The 25591-nt window shown below is 46.8% G+C and overlaps 1 protein-coding gene across 5 annotated transcripts in view; it reads right to left on the reverse strand.

Annotated features, from left to right (window-relative positions):
• RALGDS (ral guanine nucleotide dissociation stimulator) overlaps positions 1-25591 on the reverse strand; it is a 96577-nt gene that overhangs the window by 7167 nt on the left and 63819 nt on the right. For all 5 annotated transcript variants that reach the window (XM_081846994.1, XM_081846991.1, XM_081846993.1 and 2 more), the window contains exons 2-13: positions 14991-15101; positions 13864-14057; positions 11979-12053; positions 11099-11292; positions 10104-10225; positions 8818-9033; positions 7881-7984; positions 7011-7095; positions 3637-3714; positions 2689-2775; positions 1823-1855; positions 1184-1305 (exon numbers count right to left, since the gene is read on the reverse strand). In XM_081846994.1, the coding sequence (XP_081703120.1) occupies positions 1184-1305; positions 1823-1855; positions 2689-2775; positions 3637-3714; positions 7011-7095; positions 7881-7984; positions 8818-9033; positions 10104-10225; positions 11099-11292; positions 11979-12053; positions 13864-14057; positions 14991-15101 (1421 nt within the window). The remainder of the gene's footprint in view (positions 1-1183; positions 1306-1822; positions 1856-2688; positions 2776-3636; positions 3715-7010; positions 7096-7880; positions 7985-8817; positions 9034-10103; positions 10226-11098; positions 11293-11978; positions 12054-13863; positions 14058-14990; positions 15102-25591) is intronic.

A 25591-nucleotide genomic window follows, 5' to 3' on the forward strand; every position in this document is an offset into this window, starting at 1 on the left:
TGCCTCATGAGCTGTTCTCTTTACCCTCCTGCAGGATGGGGGAGACTTCAGGCCCAGGGGTTCCAAAGTGGCCTCCCAGGCTTCTCTGTCCGGCCCTCCAGACTCTCTTCCTGGGCTCTGCCCTCCCGTTCACAAGCCACACCCTTTCACCAGCCCTGCTCTTGGAAAGGGGGCTATGCCTCTTAACTGCCTACATGGAGAGGTGGGCATAGCCTACAGTGTAAAAGGTGAGAGTGGTACCTGTTGCTCCACTCACTTTCACCTCTGGCCTTGCCCACCACTGACCTGCTATCCCTGGGAGGTTGATAATGATCATACACAACACTTGACTGGAAAAGGTTCCTCACCCCTACCCTAATGGTAAAGGTAAAGGGACCCCTGACCATTAGGTCCAGTCATGACCGACTCTGGGGTTGCGGCGCTCATCTTGCTTTATTGGCCGAGGGAGCTGGCGTACAGCTTCCGGGTCATGTGGCCAGCATGACTAAGCCGCTTCTGACGAACCAGAGCAGCGCATGGAGACGCCGTTTACCTTCCTGCTGGAGCGGTACCTATTTATCTACTTGCACTTTGACATGCTTTCGAACTGCTAGGTTGGCAGGAGCAGGGACCGAGCAACGGGAACTCAGCCCGTCGCGGGGATTCGAACCGCCGACCTTCTAAGTCCTAGGCTCTGTGGTTTAATCCACAGCGCCATCCGCGTCCCTCACCCCTACCCTACCTGATACGTAATCCTTTTTTTAAAAAAGGACAAGTTTCTGGTCCTCAAGTGGAACAGCGATGAAGCTGTAAATGGAGCCTCCTATCAAAAGCACCCCAACTAAGCAGGATGTAAGAAGAGACTGGTGCTGGATCAGGCCAAACAGTGGCCCCAATGTGAAGCCCCAGTACAGGAACTGAGCACAACGGCCACTCTCCCCACTTGTGATTTGCGGTAACTGGTATTACCTCTGACAGTGGAGGTAGGCACAAGAGTCCTGCTGGATCCGAGCCAATGGCCTATCTAGTCCAACATCCCATTCTCACAGTGGCCAACCAGATGCCCCAATGGGAAGCCTGCAAGCAGGACGTAAGCACAAGAGCCCTCTCCCCACCTGTGATCTTTAGTGTTCAGCAAAGGTACTTGCTTGGACTGGGCCACGTGATTTAATATTTGAGATGAGGGGGGAAGGAGAGGGCTCACCTCTCTGCCTCACTGAGCCGCTCGATGCTATGGAACCAGACCACAAAGCGATCTTCCTGCGTGAAGTTGTAGTTGTTGCAGGCTGACTGAAGCAGTTTGATCTGGGCGATGACTTCAAACTCCTGCAGGTGGAGAGTGGGGGTGGGCGAAAGCAGGGTTAAGCTCGGCTCTCCATACACTTCCTTGCTAGCCCAGAAATATCATTGTAAGGGGTCCTACGGCACCCTTCCCTGACCTACAGCCTCCCAGAGTTTCTGGACTACAACTCCTATCAGCCCTGACTGATAAGTCACAAAGCATATAAAAAGTATTAATGAAACAGGGCAGAGTGCTGTTGTTTAGGGTGCCTGCCAGCCACTTTCCCATCATACTCCATTCCATCCCCCAGCCAGCCATGCCCTCCTCCCAGTATACTCCATTCCACCCCCCCCCACCTCCAATTTCTGGTTCCCCAACCCCATTGAGCTATAGAGAAATTCTATGGCCATTGAATGCTCAGTGCTTGGAAGCCTCAGTTTGGTATGCTGGTTTTATTCTCTTCCTTGTTTACGGCTGCTGCACTTTATTGAGAATTTAAAGCCACCTATAAAATGTTTGCTCTTCATTATAAAGTTGGTTAAAAACAACAACAGTTCTCACCTTCCTCCTTTTCTCAAAGTTGATCAGGCCAGCCTGAACGAAAAGAAAAGCAGGTCGTTAAAACCCAGCGACTGCCCCACCCCTGTCCCCAGCTGCCCACCGGTTCAATTTCTGAGTATCCAAAATGTGAGAAAGCTTTAAGAATAGGTCAGTTTGCAGCAGAAACAACAGATTCAAGGACCTAATCAGAAAACTGTACTTTTCTGCAACCATCATTGGAGTGTTGCTTTTTAGAAGGGAGAGTGGAGTGCGTTCTAAGCATGATATGATTTGTAAAAAAGGATTATGAAATGAACCTGGAGATGCCCGGGATTTGAACCCAGAACCTTTTGCATGCAAAGCAGATGCCCTACCAATGAGCCTCAAGCCTTTGCTGTACTATGTTTAACAGGGGTGAGGAACCTATGGCCCTCCAAATGTTGCTGGAGTCCCATCAGGCCCAGGCAGAGTTGTGTAATGGTCAGAAATGATGGAAAAAACCACAAGACTCATTTCTCAATGGCACTTGCATTTCAGATTTTCAACTGTACGCCCTTCATGAGCAGGGACTGTTCTCATTTTGGCGATGCTGTTTAGGCTTGCAGTTGAAATGGTTTCCCAATAACAAAAAAAATGCATTTAGGCACCCCTTTAAAAGCTGTAGGAAGCAACAAATGTCCACCAGGGGGCAGTGTGACTACAGGTAAAAAGATCTGCTCATGTGAGCGTCTTGGGGAGACCTTATAAGGTTCCATCATGGAAACATTATGCAGTGGTGTGCCATTTCTTTACAGGAAAAAAACGAGCGCAACAGGGAATGTGGCAAAGGAAAGATTAGTTTGCTTGAAAGAGGGAGTGGGGGGGCAGGAAGGCTTGGTGATACTTACATCCACGTAGTCCTTCATGGCTGTGTCCAGCATCACTAAGTCAGTGAGGAAGGTGCCCAGGTAAGGGATGGTGCCTTGCATCACGCCCTGTAACAGGAGCCGAGGGGTTAAGATCACTGAGAGAGCCACCGTGTCCAGAGAGGCCCAACATGGGAGTTGGTTAAAAAATGAGAGATAAGGAAGCTTTGGCCCTCTGGACTTCAACTCCCTATGTTTCTGGGTCATTGGCCCTGCTTGTAGGGGCTGATGGGAAATGTAGTTCAGCCACATCTGGAGGGCCAAAGCTTCCCCGCCTGTAATAAACAGGATTTCCACCACCATACATCAGGACCAAAGGTTCCACAAAATATGGAGTGCACCAAGGTCCCCCGGGCTTGATCTAGGAAGAGGTATTCCCTCCACTCTCATTATAGGGGCAGCCTTCCATCTTTTGCTAGCAGAAAGGAATGCTGCAACTTATATCAGCAGGCCTCTAGCCCTCCAGACATTGCTGGACTACAACTCCCATCATCCCTGATTATTGGCCAGTGCTAGCAGCAAGGGCTGATGGGAGTTTGAGTCCAGGAGGGCCACAGCGGTTCCTTACCCCTGGCTTAAAAGGATCAAGCGAAAAGGTGAAATGAAAAACCTATTTCTCTAACCAAGAATCTGAAAGTCTGCTGATATCTCCAAATAGCCCAGACTGATGAATCTGGCTTGGTATTTCTTTATTGCATTTATATCCCATCTTTCCTCCAAGGAGCTCAAGGTGGCATACATAGTTCTCTTCCTGTTCTACCCACACAACAACCCTGTGAGGTGGCTTAGGCTGGCCTGAGGCTACACAGTGAGATTCCAGTGAGGATCTGAATCCTGACCTCCCAAGTCCTAGTCTGGCATTCTAACCACTACACTACACAGCCTCTCTGGTAGAAAGCGGTGTCCTATAAAACACCATATTTGACTCACCATTTCCCGCTGCTGCTGCTGCCGTTTCTGAGCCCTCTTTGGGTTAATCTCTAGGGTGGCGAACTTGGAGGTCCCCTCCTGCATTGCCAAGGAAAGAGAGACAGGGAACCATTAATATGAGAGTCTGGGTGTACAGCTTTCTTTCAAGATGACTGCAGTAATCATCAATAAACCAGAGTGGTAGGAGGACCAAAGTTCAGTCCCTGGTGGCATCTCCAGGTAGCCCTGGAAAAGACCATGCCCCCCCTGCCTGAAACCCTGGAGAACTGCTGCCAGTCAGTGTAGACAATAGTGAGCAAGATGGACTGAGCATTTGGCTCCGTATAATGAGGATCTGACTCAGTAGAAGACAGCTTCTTATTTATTTCAACCTCTTATTCAGGACCACAAGGACTAGAATCTTAGTTCATTTTTAGGGGAAGGGCCATACCTCAGTGCTACAGCATACCCTGTGGGTGCATTAGGTTCAATCCCCAATGGTATCTCCAGTTGGGGTTGTGCGGCCCAATGCACAGCCAAGGGCCATAGGTGGACCTCAAAACCTTTTCTGGAAGCCCTTGGCAACATTTAACACTCTCCCCCAAAAAGAACTCCTTGCACTGCCTTCCCAAAACTGGGGAAGCAAGGTGCTGGTTTGGAGAAGGCAGCACAAGGGCTGGGGACATCAAATTTTGGCCTGGGTGCCCCCATGTCAAAATAGTATTGCCACCCACCCAGTATGAAAAGTTGGACAGCCTTGGTAGAAAGGTTTCCTGCTTTAACTGAGCTTGATAAATCAACGGTCTGACTCACAACCAGTATCAGGCAGCCTCCTATATTTCCTATGCAACAGTTTTTATATGCGCAATTGTATTGTTCATGCACATTTAAAGTAGATTAAAGTGTTTGCAGGCTTGAAGAATCTGGCTTTCTGCAGTTAGGGAAGTGATGGGGAAACACTTTGAAAAATGTGGACGACTGATTAAAGGGGGTATGACTAGATGACCCTTTAAGCTCTAAAATTCTATGATTCTAAGATGCGTAGTCGCACAGTGCAAGCAGATTAATGCTCACTTTCGTGTAAGCACACCACCATTAAATCAGAGCAAATGATCAGTAGAGGCCAGATTATGATCTACGCTCTACAGCAACTCTGTGCAAGAAAAGCCTGGATCAACTGCAGGAATAATGGAATCATGGAAGCAGGAGAGCATTTAAAAACTGACTACAAGGTGGGGTGGCACCCAGTCTCCGGGTCGCAAACCCCGCCCATCGCTTAGGTGGATGAGCAGTAGTTCTGGGAAAGCTTTGATTGCAGTCTGCTGATAAGAAGAGGGAATCCCTCTGGGATGACTCAGTCAGTAGAGAACCAGATGATAACTCTTAATCTCAGGATCATGGGTACGAGCTGCACATTGCGCAAAAGATTCCTGCATTGCAGGGGGTTGGACTAGATGACTCTCGTGGTCCCTCCCAACTTTACGATTCTCCTCCCTGGTACTTATCTCTCACCCTCATAATCCTCACAAGGGGACTCCTTAGCAGCTGAGCCCAGGAGGTGCCCAAGCCAAGCAGTGAAGAACTTAAAAACAGCTGTCTCTGCCCGGTTTGCTGGAACAGCATTAGAGGAGGCACGACCCATTCCCTAGCAGAAGAGGGGGATGGGAAGATCTCTCTCTGGATTTACAGTAGATCAACAAAAGGTTTCTGGTTCTCAGGTCACTTCCAGACATCCTGTTTCTTAAGCCTTCATCCTGATTTGTTCGCACCAAGTTATTGTGAGTTTTAAAGATAACTGTTTTGCTGAGCATTATGCCGGGGAGTTAAAAGCCACCCATTATTTACTGAGAGTTATTCCTTGAGGCTTGCCCAAGGTGACACTCAGGTTGCTTCGTGACTGAGTGGGGAGGATTTGAAGCCTGGTCTCCCAGGCCCTAGTCTGAGACACTCAGATATCTTTGCTAATCTTTTTATACAACTGTCTTCTTATCTGATATCTTTGCTAATCTACTTCAAACAACCCAGGGATTTCTCCCAAGAAATCCTCATCTACCTTGTGACCAGTGGCACGGAAGGGGGGGGGTACGGTGGGTGTGGGCCGCCCCGGGTGTCATCACTGGGTGTGTGTGTGTGACAAAATGGCAAAAATATGAGTTTTTAAAATAAATAAATAAAAATTGGGCTCACGAAACCTTTTGGTTCAGTCAACAAACGCAACTAAATGTGGCTGGCACTGGGCGCCACACTGTGGGGGCTGGCACTTACTGCGGGGCCTGCAGTGTGCTCGAGCCATGCATCTCTCCTGGGAGTGACGTGGTGGCTTGGGTGCCTGCAGGCTCTGTGCTGCCTGAAACGGTAGTGTGGGGCTCGCGTCTGCCCACCGCCTCTCCCCAGCTGCCCTACAGCTGAGGGGGAGGCGGCGGAGAGTCTTTGTGCAGTGCGCCCTGCCCTGGCTTGCCCTGCCCCCCAGGTGCAGGGTGTGTGTGCCACCCCGGACACCCAAGCGGCTAGTTACGCCATTGCTTGTGACCTATCTCCAAGCTGGCCAGAGAGAGAGGAGAAATCACAGAACCACTCCACTTTCATGGAGGATAAATGGACCACAGAAGTGAGTGGTGATTTTCGGCTTACCTCTTTAGAAAAACCCTTTCAGATCCTCTAAGAGACAACTTTGCTGTGTCTTTGCAGAATCCAGCTGCTTTGTATTTAATCCATTAATTAGTGGAGGAAAAAACCCCTGAGGAGTGGTTGCCAGACTAAAACCATCTCCAAAGGTGAGGACAGGAGTAATGGAAAGAGGGTGGGAGTCTTACTTAGCAACTTCCATGACAACAGATGTATAAAGCAAACAGCCAAATGCCAACAGCACAGACACTGACCAATCAGTGCTGCACATAGGAGGATTTTAGGGTGAAGCTGTAGACATCATTTCTTGCCCACCCCCAGCAGAGAAAAGCATATTCCAAATCAATGCCTGTCACCCAATAAAATCTTCACCCCAAACTTCACCCCAAAACAGGTAACAGATCTCATCGATTAGTCACTTCACAACATTCCTGCCCAGGACAAACGAAAGAAAGCTTTCAGGCATCAGTGGGACCAAACCGATCAAGCACATGTGTCTTGCAGATTTCTTTACTTTTATTATTAGCAGGTACAGTGGTACCTTGGGTTAAGACCTTAATTCGTTCTGGAGGTCTGTTCTTAACCTGAAACTGTGCTTAACCTGAGGCACCACTTTAGCTAATGGGGCCTTCCGCTGCCGCCACACGATTTCTGTTCTCATCCTGAGGTAAATTTCTTAACCTGAGGTACTATTTCTGGGTTAGTGGAGTCTGTAACCTGAAGCGTCTGTAACCAGAGGTACCAATGTATTTTAAAAGCAGGCATCTTACCTTAATTAGAAGCTCCCGACTCAAGGAATGGTTGTTCTCGTCTGAGAAGATTTCTGACAGCTCATGGAAAGTGCGGAAGCTTTCTCTGTCAAGAGGGAACAAGGGTATCACTAAAACAAGGTACTTCTGCTTTCAACAAGTCTTCTAAACTGGAGATTTCTATCCCACTTGGTATCTATATTGGTTTCGAAAACATTTTTACATATGCCATTGCTTTAACTGTATTTTATACACGTAGTATTTTAAATCACTTTTACATAACACAATACTGCATTGCAGAGGGTTGGTCTAGATGACCCTTGGGATCCCTTCCAACTCCACAATTTCACAAGTCCATGATTGCTCTAGTCAATTACAGGAAGGGCCAGAGCTCAGTTACAGAGCACCTGTTCTGCATGCAGAAAGTCCCAGGTTCAACCCCCAATGACATCTCCAGATAGGGCTGGGAAAGAACCCTAATGCGACATGCCAGAGAGCTGCTGCCAGTCAGTGTAGACAACACTGAACTAGATGGATCTATGTTCCAACTCAGTATCAGACAGCTTCCTACATTTCCCATGTAACTGTTTTTTATAGACACCACCGTATTGTGGATTTGCTTCAAGATGCTTCACAGGAAGCACTTCGATATGCATGGATTTCAGAAATCCTTACAACAGCCATCACACTGTGCAGCAAGCCGATGCTATTATCCCTTTGCTGCAGGTATGAGTTTGAAAAAACAGTTGCCTTGCTTGCAGCTGCTCAGTGAATGTGTAGCAGAGGCAAGATCTGAGATGGAAGACTTGGTGGTGCTGACACCCAAGAGGGATTTGCATTGCAAGCACTTTCTCCCCCTGCACCCAAATTCTTCCTTCATACCCTACTCACCGGGAGACCTCATCCCATGTCTTCTTCAACCTGTGAACAGCGTTGCATTGCAGGGCAGAGAGAATGGCCCGGAGGGAAGAGAAATTCTTTAGGATCCGGCATTCCTGGAGGAGCACAAGGAAAAATAGTGGGCGTTAGAAGGAGCTAGAAAGAGGAGATACACACGCAGAGGTTTAAAAAACCACCTTATTGTGGGTTAAGGGTTAGGCAGTTGTTTCCTGGATCCTCTGCCCAGCATTTGAACTGCTATCTTAATTTCCTGGAATGGATTAAGTTCTGTGGCATATACATATGGGGGGGGGGGGGAGAGAGAGAGAGAGAGAGAGAGAGAGAGAGAGAGAGAGAGAGAAAGAGAGAGATTTGCATTCAGGTGACCCAAATATTGCAGTCAAAAGGAAATGCAAATTAAAACTCCCCGGTTACAGGTAAGCAACAAACTAAAAACTTGTTGCCTATGTTGAGTTTTGCTCCACTTAACAGCAGCGTTAGTAGCAAAGAACGTAAAAATGTAAGAAGAGCCTTCTGGATGAGGCCACTGGTCCAGCATCCTGTTCTCACACTGGCCAACTAGGTACCCTGTTGAGAAGCCTAAAAGCAGGACTTGCTTGTGATCCCCAGCAACTGGAGTTCAGAGGCATCCTGCCTCTTGGCAGTGGAAGCAGAGCATAGCCTTTGTGTCTAGTAGCTGTGGGTAGCCCTTCTCCTCCACGAATCAGCCTAATCCTCTTTTAAAGCCACCCATGTTGGTGGCAGTCACTGTCTTCTGTGGTGAGGACTAGAAACTTGATTGAAAAGAACCCCCCCCCCAAAAAAACAACAACAACCACCCATGTTCTTGAAATGCCCCATTCCAAAACATACTTTGGATTGAGTCCCATCTCAAACCACAATACTATTTATTTATTTTTTTGGAGGGGTCTACAGCCAAGCAACCTACCCGAGCTACTTGAATCCAGTGGTCCACCACCTTGGCTCTTTGCTGTGGCTTCAGGGCCCGGTCCCCAAGGCAAGTTGAAATGATGCAGTTGGTGACACGGTTAAACTGGGACACGGTCGCCCGGATGGTGGGGGCCAAGTGCTCCTTGCCTTTCTTGTCCCGCTGGGACCAGATGCAGCCAAGGCAGTGATAGGGAACCACCTTTTTGAAAAGCTCCTGCAACAGAGAGGCATTAAGACAAGGATCAGGAAAAGCAAGGATGGTGGCTTGAAGAAGGCAAGATGTCATTCATTTACAGTGGAGGCTCGGGTTGCGAACGTGATCCGTGCAGGAGGCATGTTCGCAACCTGCAGTGCCACGTCTGCGCATGTGTGGGTTGCGATTCAGCACTTCTGTGATAGCACAAAGCGTGATTTAGTGGGTCTGCACATGCGCCGAAACCCGGCAGTAACCCGTTCTGGTACTTCCGGTTCGGCACGGTGTGCAGCCAGAAAACGCACAACCTGAAGCGTCTGTAACCCGAGGTATGACTGTATTTGGAAATTTAATGCCCTTTCCAAGGGTTTTGGAGGAGGAGGAACATAAGCACATTAGAACATCCTACTGGATGCGTCTTGTCCAGCATCTTTTTCACACAGCGACTAGCCAGATGTCCACAAGGGTAACCTGAGCACAACAGCATTCTCCCCTGCTGCAGTTTCCAGCGACTGGTACCCAGAGGCATGGCTAAGCTGCCTAAGGCTTTATGAGCCAAAACTGAATTGAAACTGGAAGAAACTGATAGCCAGCGCAGTCAGGTCAGTACCCATGTCATAGGCTCATTGCATCTAGTCCTAGTGGGAAATCTGGCTGCTGAACTCTGCGTTAGTTGCAGTTTCCCAAAAAAGTCTTCAAGGCCAGCCCCATGCAACAATCTAACTCAGAGTAATATCTTATGTGGGGACGCGGGTGATCAGAAGGTCGGGGGTTTGAATCCCCGTGACGGGGTGAGCTCCCGTTGCTCGGTCCCTGCTCCTGCCAACCTAGCAGTTCGAAAGCATGTCAAAGTGCAAGTAGATAAATAGGTACCGCTCCAGCAGGAAGGTAAATGGCGTTTCCGTGTGCTGCTCTGGTTCGCCAGAAGCGTCCCTTGGCCAATAAAGCAAGATGAGTGCCGCAACCCCAGAGTCGGCCACGACTGGACCTAATGGTCAGGGGGTCCCTTTACCTTTACCTAATATCTTATGTAAGAGAGAGGGTGGGGGGATTGTCACAGAAAGCACGCCCGGGTTGAATCAGACACTCACGGCATCCATTAGTGTGAATTGTTCGGCCACCATCTCTGGCGAGAAAGAGAGGAAATCTAGCTTGCCTTCTCCTAGCCCATTCTCCTCTTCTAGCCGCAGGGTGCAGCTGGCATGGTCCACAGCTGGGAGAGACAAGGGGACAGAGTCAAGGCATGGAGCAACTGGCTGGAAGGCCAGCAGAGGACAGGGCATCTGCCATCGCTCCCCGACCCCCAGCCCAATCTAAGCACAGATCAGAGGGGTTATAAAAAGAAGTGGCAGAGAACACCCTTCGCAGGCAGAATTCAATCCTTGGCATCTCCAGCTATAAGGGTCTCGTGGAGTCAGGCTGAGACCATCTCCAAAGCTGAAGGCCTGGAGGCAGCTGCTGCCAGTCAAACTAGAGACTATAGGCACCCCTGATTTTGCATGTGTTCAAAGAACATGTGACTATGCATGCACAGGCCGTTTTTGGATCAGCCACAACGGGGGCGTAACGAGCTTATGTGTGCTCCGTGATGTCCTGGAATGCAACCCCTGCACAAATCAAGGGTTGCCTGCACATGTCCCACCCACCCCAAACACCAATGGCCATTTTGGACTATAGCTGTAGTCCAAAATCTCTGGAGGGCACCAGATTGGTGAAGTTTGGCCTGTATGATGGAAGGGGACTATCGCTCAGCTGTAGGGCAAAAGTCTTGCATCTGCAAGGCTCCAAGTCTAGTCCTTGGGATATCCAGATAAATGGAATTGGCGTGGTGGTGGTGGAGAATCCTCTCTGCCTGCCTGTGACCATGCAGAGCTGCTGCAAGTCAGAGTTAGCGGCCCTGGGGTATGTGGAACAACCGGCCAATGCACTGGAATGCAGCTGCTTAATCTTAATCTGGCCTTTCTTGCCTATGGAGCTCAGGCAGGCTGCCCCACCCACTCCTGCTTGCTATCTTATCTCCACAACAACCCTGTGAGGTAGGCTAAGCTGAGAGAGAGAAAGAGAGAGAGAGAGAAGCCCTGCTCACCTTCCGCCTCCACCTCGGCCCGCTCCTGCTGCTGGAACTGCGTGAAGAGGATGCGGGCTCTCCGCTCCAGGTCTGAGCCTGGGATGTTGAGCCGCACATAAATTATCAGCTGCTTCAGGCAGGCGTAGTCCGGAGGCTTGCGGAAGTCTTCGGAGTACTGATCCAGCCAGGCACCCAGGATGGACGAGATGGTGCTGAGGAGGAGGAGGAAGAATAAGAAGTTGGGCTTCCTCCACAAGCCAGGCCAATGGGCGTTTCAGAGGGTTGCATTGCACCCCGAAAAAGGGGGGGTGACCTTTAGCCTTGAGGGGTAGGGATCCTCCGGCCCATGGACCTAATTGCTCCTCCCCTTTTGACTAAGTCCCATGCCCTATGTATGTGACACCCCAGGTATGGGGGCAGGTAACTCTGCAACTGAGCCAAAGGAGGCAATTGTCACCGATTGTCCACATGGGCATCTGACATCGGGGTGATATCAGGTGACTGGCAGATTGGCAGCCCCGGGGGGGGGGCATGGGAAGTTGAGGATCTCTGGCTGGATCCAATCCCTCACCCCCACTTCCATGCCCAGAATCCAGGCTGAAGAAGGGTTCCTCACCCCTGTTCTGGGGTAAACCACTTCTGAATCTTTTACTGTGTCTCTCTCGCACACACACAAAATATTGCCATGCTGGTTAGAAATCTGAGGAAGTTGCCCAGCACTCCATCCCTGCTAAGGTATCCAAGATGGTAGCCTCCAGTTGTTGTTGGACTACAACTCCCATCAGCCCCTACTAGTTTGTTCAACGGTGAGGGGATGATGGGAGTTGAGGTCCAATGATGTCTGGGGAGTACTACCTTGGCTATCCCCTGCGCCATCACTCACAGGCCAGACACTTACTTTTTCAGCTCCAGCCTCTCATCCACTGCATGTCTGGGGTGGTCTCCGTTGACCTGGAGGTGCAGTTTGCCATATCTAGAGGACCAGGGAAAGCCAATCAAAGCTTTGCGATGCACACATATACGTTTCAGGGATTACTGGACGCCCACTTGCCCCCAAAACAGTTCCGACTACCAGCATGGTCAGGCATGATGGAAATTGTATTATTGTTTCATTTCATTTATGAATCACCCCCCATGAGAGGTCTCATAAAGCAATTTAGAATAAAACAACATTGCATTAGGTAAAAAAAGAATAAAGATTCTCATCCTCATCCATGGTGGATTTCGTACAGGGCTTTGAGAATAACCATTTTGAGGCAATACAGTGGTGCATCGCAAGACGAAATTAATTCGTTCCGCAAGTTTTTTCTTCTTGCGAGTTTTTCGTCTTGCGAAGCACGGTTTCCCATAGGAATGCATTGAAAATCAATCAATGTGTTCCTATGGAAACCGCCTTCAGACCAGGTCCGGGGACAGTCTGTCCCCCGACTTCTTTTGAAGGCTGGGGGGGGGGACAAGGGCTTTTCTTCCCACCGCCAGCCTTCAGAAGGCTGTTCTGAAGGCTGGCGATGGGAAGAAAAGTCCTTCTCCCCACCTCCCGCCCCGCAAGCTCCGGGGACAGGAGGGCTTTGCTGCCGCCCGCCAGCATTTTAAGATCACCCCGGGACAGCGGAGACTTCTCCGCTGTCCCGGGGCGATCTTAAAATGCTGGCGGGCGGCAGCGAAGCCTTCGCTGCCGACCCCCAGCATTTTAAAAGCCCCTTGACAGAGGAGGTCTTCTGAAGGCAGGCGGTGGGCAAAAGTCTTTGCTCCCCCCCGCCTGCCTTCAAAAGCTGTCCAGGATAGCGGAGAAACGCGCTGTGCTTCTCCGCTATCCCGGGAAGGCAGGCGGGGGGGAGCAAAGACTTTTGACCCCCGCCGGCCTTCAGAAGAGGTCCAGGACCTCTTCTGAAGGCCGGCGGTGGGCGAAAGTCTTTGCTCCCGACGGCCAGCATTTTAAAAGAGGTCCCCGGAGATTTCCCTATGGGCTTTCTTCTTGCAAAGCAAGCCCACAGAGAAATTCGTCTTGCGGAACGACTCAAAAATGGAAAACTCTTTCGTCTTGCGAGTTTTTCGTTTTGCGAGGCGTTCGTCTTGCGAGGCACCACTGTAACTGCCATTTTCATCAATCATTGTTTATTTCACCAATGAATTGCTCCTCCTCATCCAGAAGTGATTTACCAAAAAAGCAATTGTGAATATAAAAATGGTTTAAAACCAGGGCTCATCCATAAAATCAATCCAGTGGGGTTCAAGATTTTGGAAGGCTTTCATCGTCAGCAGGTGCCGAAAAGACAGTAGGGAAGGCACTTGTCTGATATGCAATGAAATGGGGTTCCAAAGGCTCAGTGTCACCCCACTAATGGCCTAATTTTGATGGACAGGCCTTCTGGTAGGATGGTGTCTGCAGAATGCAGTGATTGGTTGAGTATTACTATTATTGCATTTATAACACACTTTTTCCTCCAAGAAGCACAAGGTGGTGTACATGGTACAACCACCTTCCTATTTTACCCTCACAACAACCCTGTGAGGTTGGGCTGAGAGTGAGTGACTGGCCCAAGGCCACTCCAGTGAGCTTCATGACTCCATAGGAACTTGGACTCTGCCCCCCCCCCAGGTCCTAGGCTGACACTCTAACCACTATGCACTGTAGCAGGGGAGGAGATCTTTTAGGTATCTGGAGGAGTCCACAGCAACTACCATGCTACACCACTGACTGCTCTTCCCGACAGCAGCTTGGACTCAGGAACCGGTTTCTTACCCCACAGAGCCCCACAAGGAGAGAGAAGGCAGAAGATTACCTGTTCAGAAGGAGGTCCAGGACCTGCTTGGTCGTGGCAAAGGCACGGTATGTACAGAGGAAGATGGTGACGTAGGTGGAATCATTGCCTTTGAATGCAGAGACGAGGTATTGCACCAGCTTCTCCAGGGTCCCGGCTTTGATGGTCCGCACCTTACAAGTCTCGTACAGGTTTAAGGCCGACTCGTTCTCAAACTGTGAAAGGGACAGAGAATTACATGAGCCGCTGCTTCAAGGGGAGTTGTGGATGCCATTCTATGCTTTTCCAGCTGCACTGGCTCCCGGTGGAATGCAGGTTTAAGGTGCTGGTTCTGATCTTTAAAGCCCTTCACGGCCCAGGACCCTCGTACCTATGGGACTGCCTCTCCTGGTATGCCCCACGGAGGACCTTAAGGTCCATATATAGCAACACCCTAGAGGTCCCGGGCCCTAAGGAAGTTAGATTAGCCTCAACCAGAGCCAGGGCCTTCTCAACACTGGCTCTGGCCTGGTGGAACGCTCTCCCTCATGAGACCAGGGCCCTGCAGGATCTGATTTCTTTCCGCAGGGCCTGGAAGACAGAGTTGTTCCACCTGGCCTTTGGCTTAGAATCAGTTTGATTCCCTTTCTTTCTTTTTCCTTTCTCCTCCTGTGAAGAGGCTGCATCCTAATGTTTTAATGTTGTATTTTAAACTTTTAAAATTGTATTTTAATAAACTTGTTTTTATTATTGGTTGTTAGCCGCCCTGAGCCCGGTCTTGGCTGGGGAGGGCAGGGTATAAATAAAAATTTATCATTATTATAATATTATTATTATTGAGCTGTGAAGGTGGGGGGAGAGACATTACCCCTCCAAATGTTGCACCGGGTAACATCACTAGGAGTAAGTGCATCTCAGGTCCAACTTCCATGTATTATCTGAGAGGCAAGGCCTCTGCTTACATGCCTCTAGCAAAGGACAGTCCTGTTCCACTGGTCAAACACTCAGAACAGCCCTGTAAGGCTGTTTAGTTGCCTCCACACCAGAGACAGGAAGTTGCACAGGTTCTGAGGTGACATCACAACTAGCGACCTCCAAGCTCATAAAAAAGTCACTTTCGGCCACAGTGCCCTGTCTGTTCTTACGAAAGGCTGGAAGCCTTCACTTACCCCCAGCCATCGCTGCCCCTTGTTGGCTGTGTGGTGGAGCTGGACTTTCCGGAGCGAAATGCTATAGATCACACCATCTTCCACCTCTTCTCCGATCTCCTGAGTGGAGCTCTGCAAAGGGATCAAAGAAACACAAAGAGATGAGCAAGTGGGCCTAGCAAATAAAACGTATGCACTGTTTTCATCAGCTTCATGGGTACAAAATGGCAGCCCAAAAGGGGTTAGCTTAGGCGTATGCAAACTCCGGCCCTCCAGATGTTTGGGACTACAATTCCCATTATCCCTGACTACTGGTCTTGTTAGCTAGGGATGATGGGAATTGTAGTCCCAAACATCTGGAGGGCCGGAGTTTGCCTATGCCTGGATTAGCTGTTTTCTCCACCTCAAGGCTCCCCAGCCAAAAGGCGGCCATATTTCAAGAGAACGTCCAGATCACAAGAGCTCCACAGAACATGGTGGATGTCCCTTATTTTGAAATACTGCCCAAAAAGTCCTGCGGTACAGGGGCTACAGCTTTTGACATGCCTACATTTTTTAAAGTTTAAAATCTATTCACTGCCATTGAATTTCAAACCAGGACAGAGCTGGGGGAATTGGGAGAACATTTGGAAATCTAAGAAGACTCTGGTAGGCACCACTAAATGCCCTTTTAACAGATAAGTGTCTGAGTTCATGGACTGGGGAAAAAATACACTTTGGAACTCCCTGCCTATTGACATCAGGCAAGTGCCTTTACTGTACTCTTTCTGGCACCTGCTTAAAGCACCTTTGTTTAGATGAGCCTATCCACATATTTAGGAAGCAGAAACAAGTTCAATCTGTTTTTAGTAAATAACAATGATGAAAGATAAAATATATATATATTGAAAGATGTTCCGGTAGCACCTTAAAGACGAACTAAGTAAAAGCTTTCTAGGTATGAGCTTTCGTATCTTCGGATACTGTTTTAGGTTATTGTTATTTTAATGTTTAAGAAGTCTTACATTATTGTTGCTAATTGGTAATTTTATTGTTCTATTTTTTTGGTAAACTGTTTCAGTGATGATGATGATTATTTTTTTTTTAACCATCAAGCAGTGTATAAATTTCATTACAATTTAAAAATAAATAAATAAATAAAAAATTCATTCGCATGTTCTCAATATGCCAGGCTGCAAAGAAGTTTCGCACAGAGGCTTTTCATTTGTGGAAGCTGCTTGCGAATGGTGTACTGCCACTTAACAGGGGTTGGGGTTACATAATAATAATAATAATAATAATAATAATAATAATAATAATATCTTTATTGTCATTGCCCCCTCTCAGAGACAACGAAATTTACTTGGCTGCTCCATCCACCCAGGTAGGGCACTCCACACAAAATCAGAACAACTATAAAAACACTAATTAAAACAATACAATATAATACATGTCACAAAAGCAGGGGTTACAATAAACTGTTGCTGTGTGGATTGTTTCTGTTCAGATATATTTCTAACTAATCAACCATGCCCTTTTCCTGGATACTTTGTTCTACTTTTACTCACCACTCAATTTTCTCTGTGTCCCCATCCCCTCGGACAAACAGCATTTTGTGGTTACCGAGAATACACAGTTCTCATTGGGCTGTTTTTGTGTGTGAGGGGGTTTCCCTCAAGGTATGTTATTGTACTTCTGCAAGCCTTGAGATTTCCTCAGAGCATGCCACACACCTTCCTCATATTTCTTCCTTGCTCCATTTTGGAAAGAGAGCTGTGACAATTCGGCATCAGAGCTTGCTATTGTTATAAAGAACTTAATCTACAACTTGATCTAAGTTTACCAATCACCACAAGATTATGCCTGCAAAAATCACTGCAAAATAACTGGAAAACAATCAAATAGCATTTTTAAAACAACAACAGGAAGCTGCACATCTTACAAAGTTTACATAACATTTTAGAAAGCAGCAATACACATGAGATATTAAGTGCACTGGGAAAAGTGACTTTATTTATAAATTAGTGGAATGATAAGATTGTTATATTTTTTCAGTGCTTTGTTTATGGACATATAGTTATAGCTGTTTATTATGAGAACTATATAACTCCCCCCCACAATAATAAATTTGTTCTCTTTCCACTATAAAACCTCACACTTAACAGATAATCAGCAAACTTTTTGACTAAATATCTTAATGGTTATGTCAAATATATCAAACAATATCCTTTCTTATATGAATGCCATTAAATGTAATCAAACTGTCACTCCCACTCTGTCTTTATATTTGATGTATTCATACAAACTTAAGCGTTGTGCTTAGTTTTTCTAAATTTAGAAGAAGAAGAAATCACAGCACAGAAGTGGAATCTGCAACAAATAGCTGCAGCATTGAGAGCTCACGTTCAGGGTGACAACCAGACAGCGCACCCTCTTCCAGGAGGCTCCATTCTTTCCCTCCTCCTGCATGATTTACATGCATGCCTCAACAGAACATAAAACTGGGAAAGTATGTGTATATGGACTTTTCCAGTGCTATTTCTCCAGTTTATAGACGATGCGATTTTGGGGAGTGGGAAATTGGAAACTGCCTTCAACCGACTCAGACCACCTGGTCCACCTAAGTATTGACTGGCAGTGGGTCTCTACGGCACAGCTTTCCAAACTGTGTGTCATGGCACGTTAGTGTGTTGGCTGCAGTGTGTAGGTGTGTCGTGGGAACGCTCCCTGCGCTACCCCCAGGGCTGGAAAGGGGATAGTTTAACCTCCAGTTTGGTAGTCAAACTGAATTGCTGTGTCGCGAAATGAAGCATGTCTAGAAAGTGTGTCCCCAACATGAAAAATAAAAAAATGTCCAGTAGCACCTTAGAGATCAACTAAGTTTGTTCTGCATGCACACAAAAGCTTATACCCAGAACAAACTTAGTTGGTCTCTAAGGTGCTACTGGACCTCTCCCACCCCCCAACTAAAACAGACCAACACGGCTACCTACCTGAACCCAACAGGAAAAGTTTGTAAAGCTGATGCTCTACCACTGAGCTACAGCCTTAAGAGTGGGAGAGACTCCACAGGGCCACTTAATTACTAAAAAATGTTTGTTCCCTAATAATGAACTCAGTGTATGCACACTCCGCCCTCATGTCTTTAGAGGTGGGAGTAAGCAAATGTTTCCCTAAGGTAGGAACTCTGCCCGTGCTCAGAAGTGCCCCAGGTGCCAGCATCTCTCAAACAACATAAACATTCATGCCTTGGGCAGGAAAGGGCTGTATGAGCTCAACTAGGTCCTGGAAGGTGGTAGTGGTGAAGTAAAAATGACCCCTTGACAGGAGGGGTGGAGAACTCGTGAGGAGGAACTGTGTATGCATCTGTGGCAAAAGAATCAGCCCCACAGCAGGGAAAATTACAAAACTGTTCCCTGAGCGCTGTTTAACAGAAGAGGAGGAGGAAGGTTGAAGGAAGCCAAAACCACGGGAATGGTGGGCAGTTTCCTGGAAAAGCCAAGACAGAAAACACACAAACCTTTCATTTAAGGCACACAAAAAACAAAAACAAAACCCTTATCCTCTAGAGAAGGCACAAAAGCAGGTGTCAGCTTGAGCCGGGTCCAGACCATAACCTCTTATCAAATGACAATATGACAGATACACAGCAGCGTTTGCGGAGTCATTTTATATATATTTAAAAAGTCTAAGATACTTAATGGCAAATCCCAAAAGGTAAAAATTGAAATGTAAAGCCTGATTTTAAAAAAACCCAAGAGTGTGGTTAGCATGCCAGACTAGGATCTGGGAGGTCAGGATTGAAATTCCCACTCAGCCATTAATTTCATTGGGTGAATATAGCCCAGTTGGTTAGAGCAAGCATAGGCAACTGTCAGCCCTCCAGATGTTTTGGCCTACAACTCCCACAATCCTTAGATAATAGGACCAGATGTCAGGGATGATGGGAATTGTAGTCCAAAACATCTGGAGGGCCGAAGGTTGCCTATGCCTAGACTTGTGGTGCTGATAACACCAAGGTTGCAAGTTCAATCCCTGTATGGGACAGCTGCATATTCCTGCATGGCAAGGAGTTGGACTAGAATGATTATTCTCAGGGTTGCAATTCTATGATCCTATGACCTTGGGCCAGTTACTCACTATGAGCCTAACCTACCTCACAAAGTTGTTGTGAGGATAAAATGGAGATGAGAAGAACTGTGTAAACCACCTTGCGCTCCTGGGGGCGGGGGCAGGGGGGGAGTTGTGGAATATAAATGCAAAAAAATGAAAAGAAAAAGAAACAAAGCTCTGCAAAATTGTCTGTATTCAGAAGAAAATTACATAAAAAAATGTGTACGGTAGAAGCAATTTTCATAAAAACGCTGCTGGGTTTTAATGAGGACTTTTAAAAATAATACCGCAAATTGATGTGGAAATCTGGAGGAGTGAACTGAGGATTTGGAATACAGTATGAGTAACCGAGAGAAACAAGAGACCACACAAAATCTGACTCACAAGCTGCAGAATGCAGATGAGTTGGCAGATGGGAAATGGTCTCTATCTCTCTCAAACCAACTCACCACAACATCATCTTTCACTCCTGAAAATGAAACCTGCTCTTGCCTCAATCAGTCCCCCTCTTGACATCAGAAACCTTGGGTTAAGAACTTAATTCGTTCCGGAGGTCCGTTCTTAACCTGAAATTGTTCTTAACCTGAGATACCACTTTAGCTAATGGGGCCTCCTGCTGCTGCTGCGCCGCCAGAGCACAATTTCTGTTCTCATCCTGAAGCAACTTGAGCTACTATTTCTGGGTTAGCGGAGTCTGTAACCTGAAGCGTCTGTAACTCGAGGTACTACTGTATTCCATTTATATCCCACCTTTCCTCTAAACAGAGTCAGGTGGCATCCATGGTTCTCCATTCCTACCCCCACAAAAACACTGAGGTAGGTTAGGGTGTGTGTGTGTGTGTGTGTGTGTGTGTGTGAGAGAGAGAGAGAGAGAGAGAGAGAGAGAGAGAGAGAGAGAGAGAGAGAGAGATGGTAACCAGTCCAAGGTCACTCAGTGAACTTCACAGCTGAGCAGGGCAGATGTGAACCCGGCTTTCCCACATCCAGGTCTGAACCTCTAACCCAGAGCTTTCCAAACTTTTCATGTTGGTGGCATACTTTTTAGACATTCATCATGTCGTGACACAGTAATTCAGTTTTACTAGCAAACCGGAGGTTGAAACTAATCCCTTTCCAGCCCCGGGAGGAGCGTGGGGAGCATTCATGTGACACACCTACACACTGAAGCCAAAACACTATTGTGTCGCGACACACAGTTTGGAAAGCTCTGCTCTAACCCTTAGACCATCTTGCTTCTTGTTTTTCTAACTCAGATCAGCAATCTGCCTTTGTATGTTCAGGAAAGGGAAAAACAAACAGACACGTGATCAGACATCTGGGGTGGGTGGGTGGGTGTCAAGCTGAATCAACAAGCCAGGCCCCACCCTCTGGACAAATGCCAGTCCCTTTGGGTCAGGTCCCAGTTACCAAAATGAAGTCGTCACTAAGGGAAGCTCATTGTGTTTATCGACCCTCTCCCTCCCTCTCTCCAATACAGACTGTAGAGGGGGAAAAGACAACTAAGGTTTTGTGATACAGCTTGAATATCTCTGAATGGTTTTACATGTTCCAGAACAAAATCTGAATAAGCTTCCTGTATAGCCACACTGTCTAAACAAATCACATTGGTCTAAACTGTCTGCATTCCAAAAGTTATGGATTCAAATCACCCATGACTTCACAATACAATGCACTCCAGAGGTCTGAGATAGGAATATGCTCCCCAAAAAGTCTCTGTCTCCATTTTGACTTAAAGGTGGAGTGTCTGTTTTTTTATATGCAGATGGTCCCAGGTTCAATCCCCAGCATCTCCAGTTAGGGCTGAGAGAGACCCCTGCCTGAAACCCAGGAGAGCTGCTGCCAGTCAGTGTAGACAACACTGAGTTACATGGATACCAATGGCTCAGTAGAGGACAGCTTATTATGTTCCTATCTCAACAACAGCCCTGGCAATTAGTCCCTGTATCCTGTAGTATCTTCCTTCTGGTCAGAAATTAGCGTTCACATTAACTTGCTTTTGGAAAAATCCTTGATATTTGTGGAGGTTCAAGCATTCTTAAATTATACGTGTGGTGTGAGAACCAACAGATGGACAATGAAAGTGGACCCCATGACACCTGGATGGGGGGAGGGACACCTGCCTTGAAGCAGCACATGAGAGAAGGATCTATGGGGTCTTGGTGGACCACAAGCTGAACCTGAGTCAACAGTGTGATGCAGCAGCAGCAAATACAGCGAATGCTATTCTAGGTGTCTAGTGTCCTGATCAAGCGAAGTAATAGTACCACTCGATTCTGCCTTGCTCAGACCAAACCTGGTATACTGTGTCCAGTTCTGGGCACCTCAATTTAAGGATACTGACAAGGAGGAATGTTTGCAGAGGAGGGTGACCAAGATGATCAAGGGTCTGGAAACCAAGCCTTATGGGGAACAGTTGAAGGAGCGGGGTCTGTTTTGCCTGGAAAAGAGGAGACTGAGAGGAGATATGACAGTCACCATCAGATATCAAGATTTGTCACATGGAAGATGGAACACGCTTGTTTTCTCCTGCTCTGGAGGGTAGGACTCGAATCAATGGCTTTAAGTTACAAGAAAAGAGATTTCAACTAAACATCAGGAATGGCAGTAAGAGCTGTTTGACAGTGGAACCTCCCTTGGCGGGTTCTGGGCTCTCCTTCACTGGAGGTTTTTAAGCAGAAGTTGGATGGCCACCTGTCATGGATGCTTTAGTTGAGATTCGGACATTGTAGGGGGTTGGACTACATGACCCTTTGGGTCCTTTCCAATTATAAAGTTCTATGAACCCCACTGGTTGCAAAGAGACTTATATTTAGAATAATCTAGTCTAACCCCCCTGCAATGCTCATGATCACAGCTATTTAAAGTTTGGAAGGATAAACACCCACCACCTATTACAGCTATGAAGATCCTGTGGCCCTTTGTACATTTGAACGCACAACTTTCAATCTCATTTAGACACCTATTTGGGCATACAGACCGCCTGTGTTAACTTACACGCATAAATCAGAATCAACTAGGTATTTTTTTATTGTCAAGTGTCCATTGACAACGCTTCTTTTTCTTGATAGAGTTGCAAAAATTGAAATTAAAAAGGCGGTTCTTATTAATAAAGTCACTCTGAAGTGGCAAATGCTTAGTTGGCAAAGGCTGTTATCAAGGAACTCGAAAGCAAGAATGGAAAGTTGACTCGGCAGTTATGAGGCAGGCTCAACCTCACGAGGTCCCCGGCTGCGAGGAAAAGCCCCAGAATGGAAAAAGTGCTCACTCTGTTTCCTTCCCCTTTTGCAAAATTTGCACAGCCCATTCATATATATATATATATAGAGAGAGAGAGAGAGAGAGGGAGGGGGAAACGGAAGTTAATGAACAGAGCAATAGAAAAATAAGAAAGCCAAGCATCACGCAATACTGGCAAAACTCATTGCTTGCCTTGGGGTTTTTCCTCTTCTTTTTCTGGGAGGTTGTTCCAAGCAAAAGCTCTTTTGCTGAGCACGTTTGTTCTTTGATTCCTTCCCAGAAATGGGGAAATCAAAACAAAGCAGAAACAGGAACAGCTGGAAGTCTCAGCTTGGCACCTGAGATAATATTTCTGGGTAAAGATCCCCCCCCCTTTAAGTCATTTTATAACTTACATAAAACAAACAGAAGTTATATCTATGGATGAAAATTAAAAGATGAAAAACAAAACTATAAAACTGGCATGGGGTTAAAATAACAATATCTAAGTCATGAGAGAAAAAAAGTGATGATGCATGTTATCCACATATAAAGAATATTAGTGCTATTGGATTATCAACTGTAGTTCCAGCCTGGCTGATGACGAAGGCCATCTTGAAAATGATCCTTCCGCTGTCTATGTAAGAAAGGAATGCCAAATGATATAGAAGGAAGTGCTTGGAGGTTCTAGTCCTTGTCAAAACCTCAAATTATGTCTAATTTTCTCCATTATAAGCTCTATTTCAGAGTCAGCGGCACCAAGCTTCCAATGTAAGATTTTGGGCAGCTTTCCATTGAGTTGCAATTCTGAGATAACATTTCTGATCTGCCCATAAAGGAACTATTTTCTGCCCTTATTGTCGCCTTGTGATGGTTTTGTGCCAACAGGAGTGAGGGGTCCTGCTCATATTCATAATGGTGAATCCTACGCACTTGAGAACTTAAGAAGAGATTTCTGGATCAGGCTAATGGCCCATCTGGTCCAGCATCCTTTTCTCACAGTGACCACCTGGATGCCTCAATGGGAAGCCCACAAACAGAATCTGAGCACAATAATAATATTCTCCCTTCCTGTACCTCCAGCAACTGCTATTCAGAAAAATTATCACCTCCAACCATGGAGCCACAACACAGACATCATGGGCAATGCCAATCAATAGCCCTCTCCTCCATGAATTTGTCTAATTCTCTTTTAAAGCCTTCCATGCTGGTGGCCATCGATGCCTCCTGTGGGAGTGAGTTCCACAGTTTAACAATGTGCTGTGTGAAGGAGTCCTTTCTTTTACCTGTTCTGACTCTTCCAACATTCATCTTCCTTGGATGCCCAATGTTGTAAGAGGAGAGAAACTTTTCTCTATCTACTTTCTCCATACCACATGCAATTCTATAAACTTCCTATGTGTAACCTTTTGGTCACCTTTTCTCTAAACTAAAAAATCCCAAACGCTGCAACCTCTCCTTATAAGGGAGTTGCGCCATCCTCTTGATTATTTTTGTTGTCCTTTTTTGAAACCTTTCCAACTCTATATCCTTTTTTTTTTAAGGTAAGACGACAAGAATTTGCTTTATAATGCTTATATTGTTGACGCCATGCCCTCAGGGACATCACTTAGGGGATGAGTGTCAGGCGCCAAATTCGCAGGGTAAATTACCCACCCACTTAGCCACCTCCTAGCACTTCCTAAATGGTAAGTTAGTCACAACCAACAGGTGGCATGTTAACTTTAAGAGGACTTCAGGATCACTCTGAATTCAGCCCCTTGACAGTTTGCATTCACCACTGCTGAAGAAAACAGTGTCCATCCTAAAAATAATTTTTTTAAAAAAAAATACCACGTAGAAAACATCAGGTGGAAGATCAAAAGTCTTGGCCCAGTTAAAGTCTCTTCTGCCTCAGCCAAGGATTCCCTCAATTTTTCACAGCGCAGCAGAAGGACAAGAGTGTTTTTAGCAAAAAAGGCATTAGCCACTTTGTGGCTGCCCAATCTCTCCCAGAGAGCTTCAATGGGGAGGAGAAGAGGCGAGAAGTTCACCATGGGAGGGTTTGGTAGGTGTGAACAGCATAAACCACACAAAGCTCTTTGCATGTTGAGCACAAGGCCCATTTCACAAAGAGAGGGCAACACATCTCAGCCAAGAACTGCTGCTGACAGTCCATACATTTCAGAAGGCTGAGGGTGTGTATGTCAAGGATGCGGGAGCCTTTTTCAACCCTAGGGCCACATTCTCTTCCGGCCAACATTCTGGGGGACACATACAAGTGGTGCACAAGGCCAGAGGCAGATGCGGGGAGAGCAAAAATAGTGAACTTTACAAACCCACCCACCCACACCCCTCTATTCTGCATCCAGGCAAGCAAGCTGCATGATTAGAACAAGGACATATCCCACCAAGGCTAAAACCATTAAAAGAGGGTGTTAGACAAGGCCAAGGAAGAGATGTGCTCTGGAGAGAATCTTGAAGGCCAGAACCTCCCCAGGGCCGAGATTCCCCCTCTTCTCTAAGTGAACATGACTTAAGAGAATTCTGCTTCCAAAATCAGAAACTCACAAAAGGATTATCACAGATTTTTAGAGTTTAGAAGACATTTTGAAGTCTGACCTAAATGCTTAGATCTACAATGCAAAGATATCCAGATTTTTCCAATGTGCCTGTACTTTGATGGGGCCGTATAAATAATTACCATCGATTTTGGCTACATGGCTGATGCTGAAGAGAGAGCTTGGAATGGGGCTAGGTAATACAGGTGCGGTAGCTGCGGTTTTAAAGTGGATTCTGTCCAGAATCTCAGTGTATTGAAAGCAAGCTATTAAAGGGACAATTGTGGGCCTTGCTGGAGCTCTGCTTAAGTGCCCATTAGTCACCGAAAACAAATAATGAAATATTATTACCCTGCAGGCAACAGAGGTGCTTAGGGAGGTTATTTTTAAGTGGAGGAGCAACCCAGACAGAAATCTTGCTGCAGTTAGGTTTGTTCCTTCCGTCCTGAAGTCGATACAGGCCAAATCAAATGTAAAAGGTGTATGTGTACAGTGGTACCTCGGGTTAAGTACTTAATTCGTTCCAGAGGTCCATACTTGTGATGGGATAGTGAGCTGCTTGTGCGTAAAAGCTTGATCCCTCTGGGGTTGGGCTGGTCATCCAAACCGATGCACTAACGGAGCCCCCAAAGCATGACTCCGTCAGTCGCTGGTAGAATCCGACAGTGGGCGTCTACGGAACTTACGCCAACATAAAAGCTCTTTGACAGACATGCGCTTTCGAGACTCTCTGCGTGACAGTCTCCGGCGAAGGGTGGGCGTTCCCAACGGGGT

Source organism: Podarcis erhardii, assembly GCF_964252035.2.
Source record: "Podarcis erhardii genome assembly, chromosome: Z".
Lineage (NCBI taxonomy): Eukaryota > Metazoa > Chordata > Lepidosauria > Squamata > Lacertidae > Podarcis > Podarcis erhardii.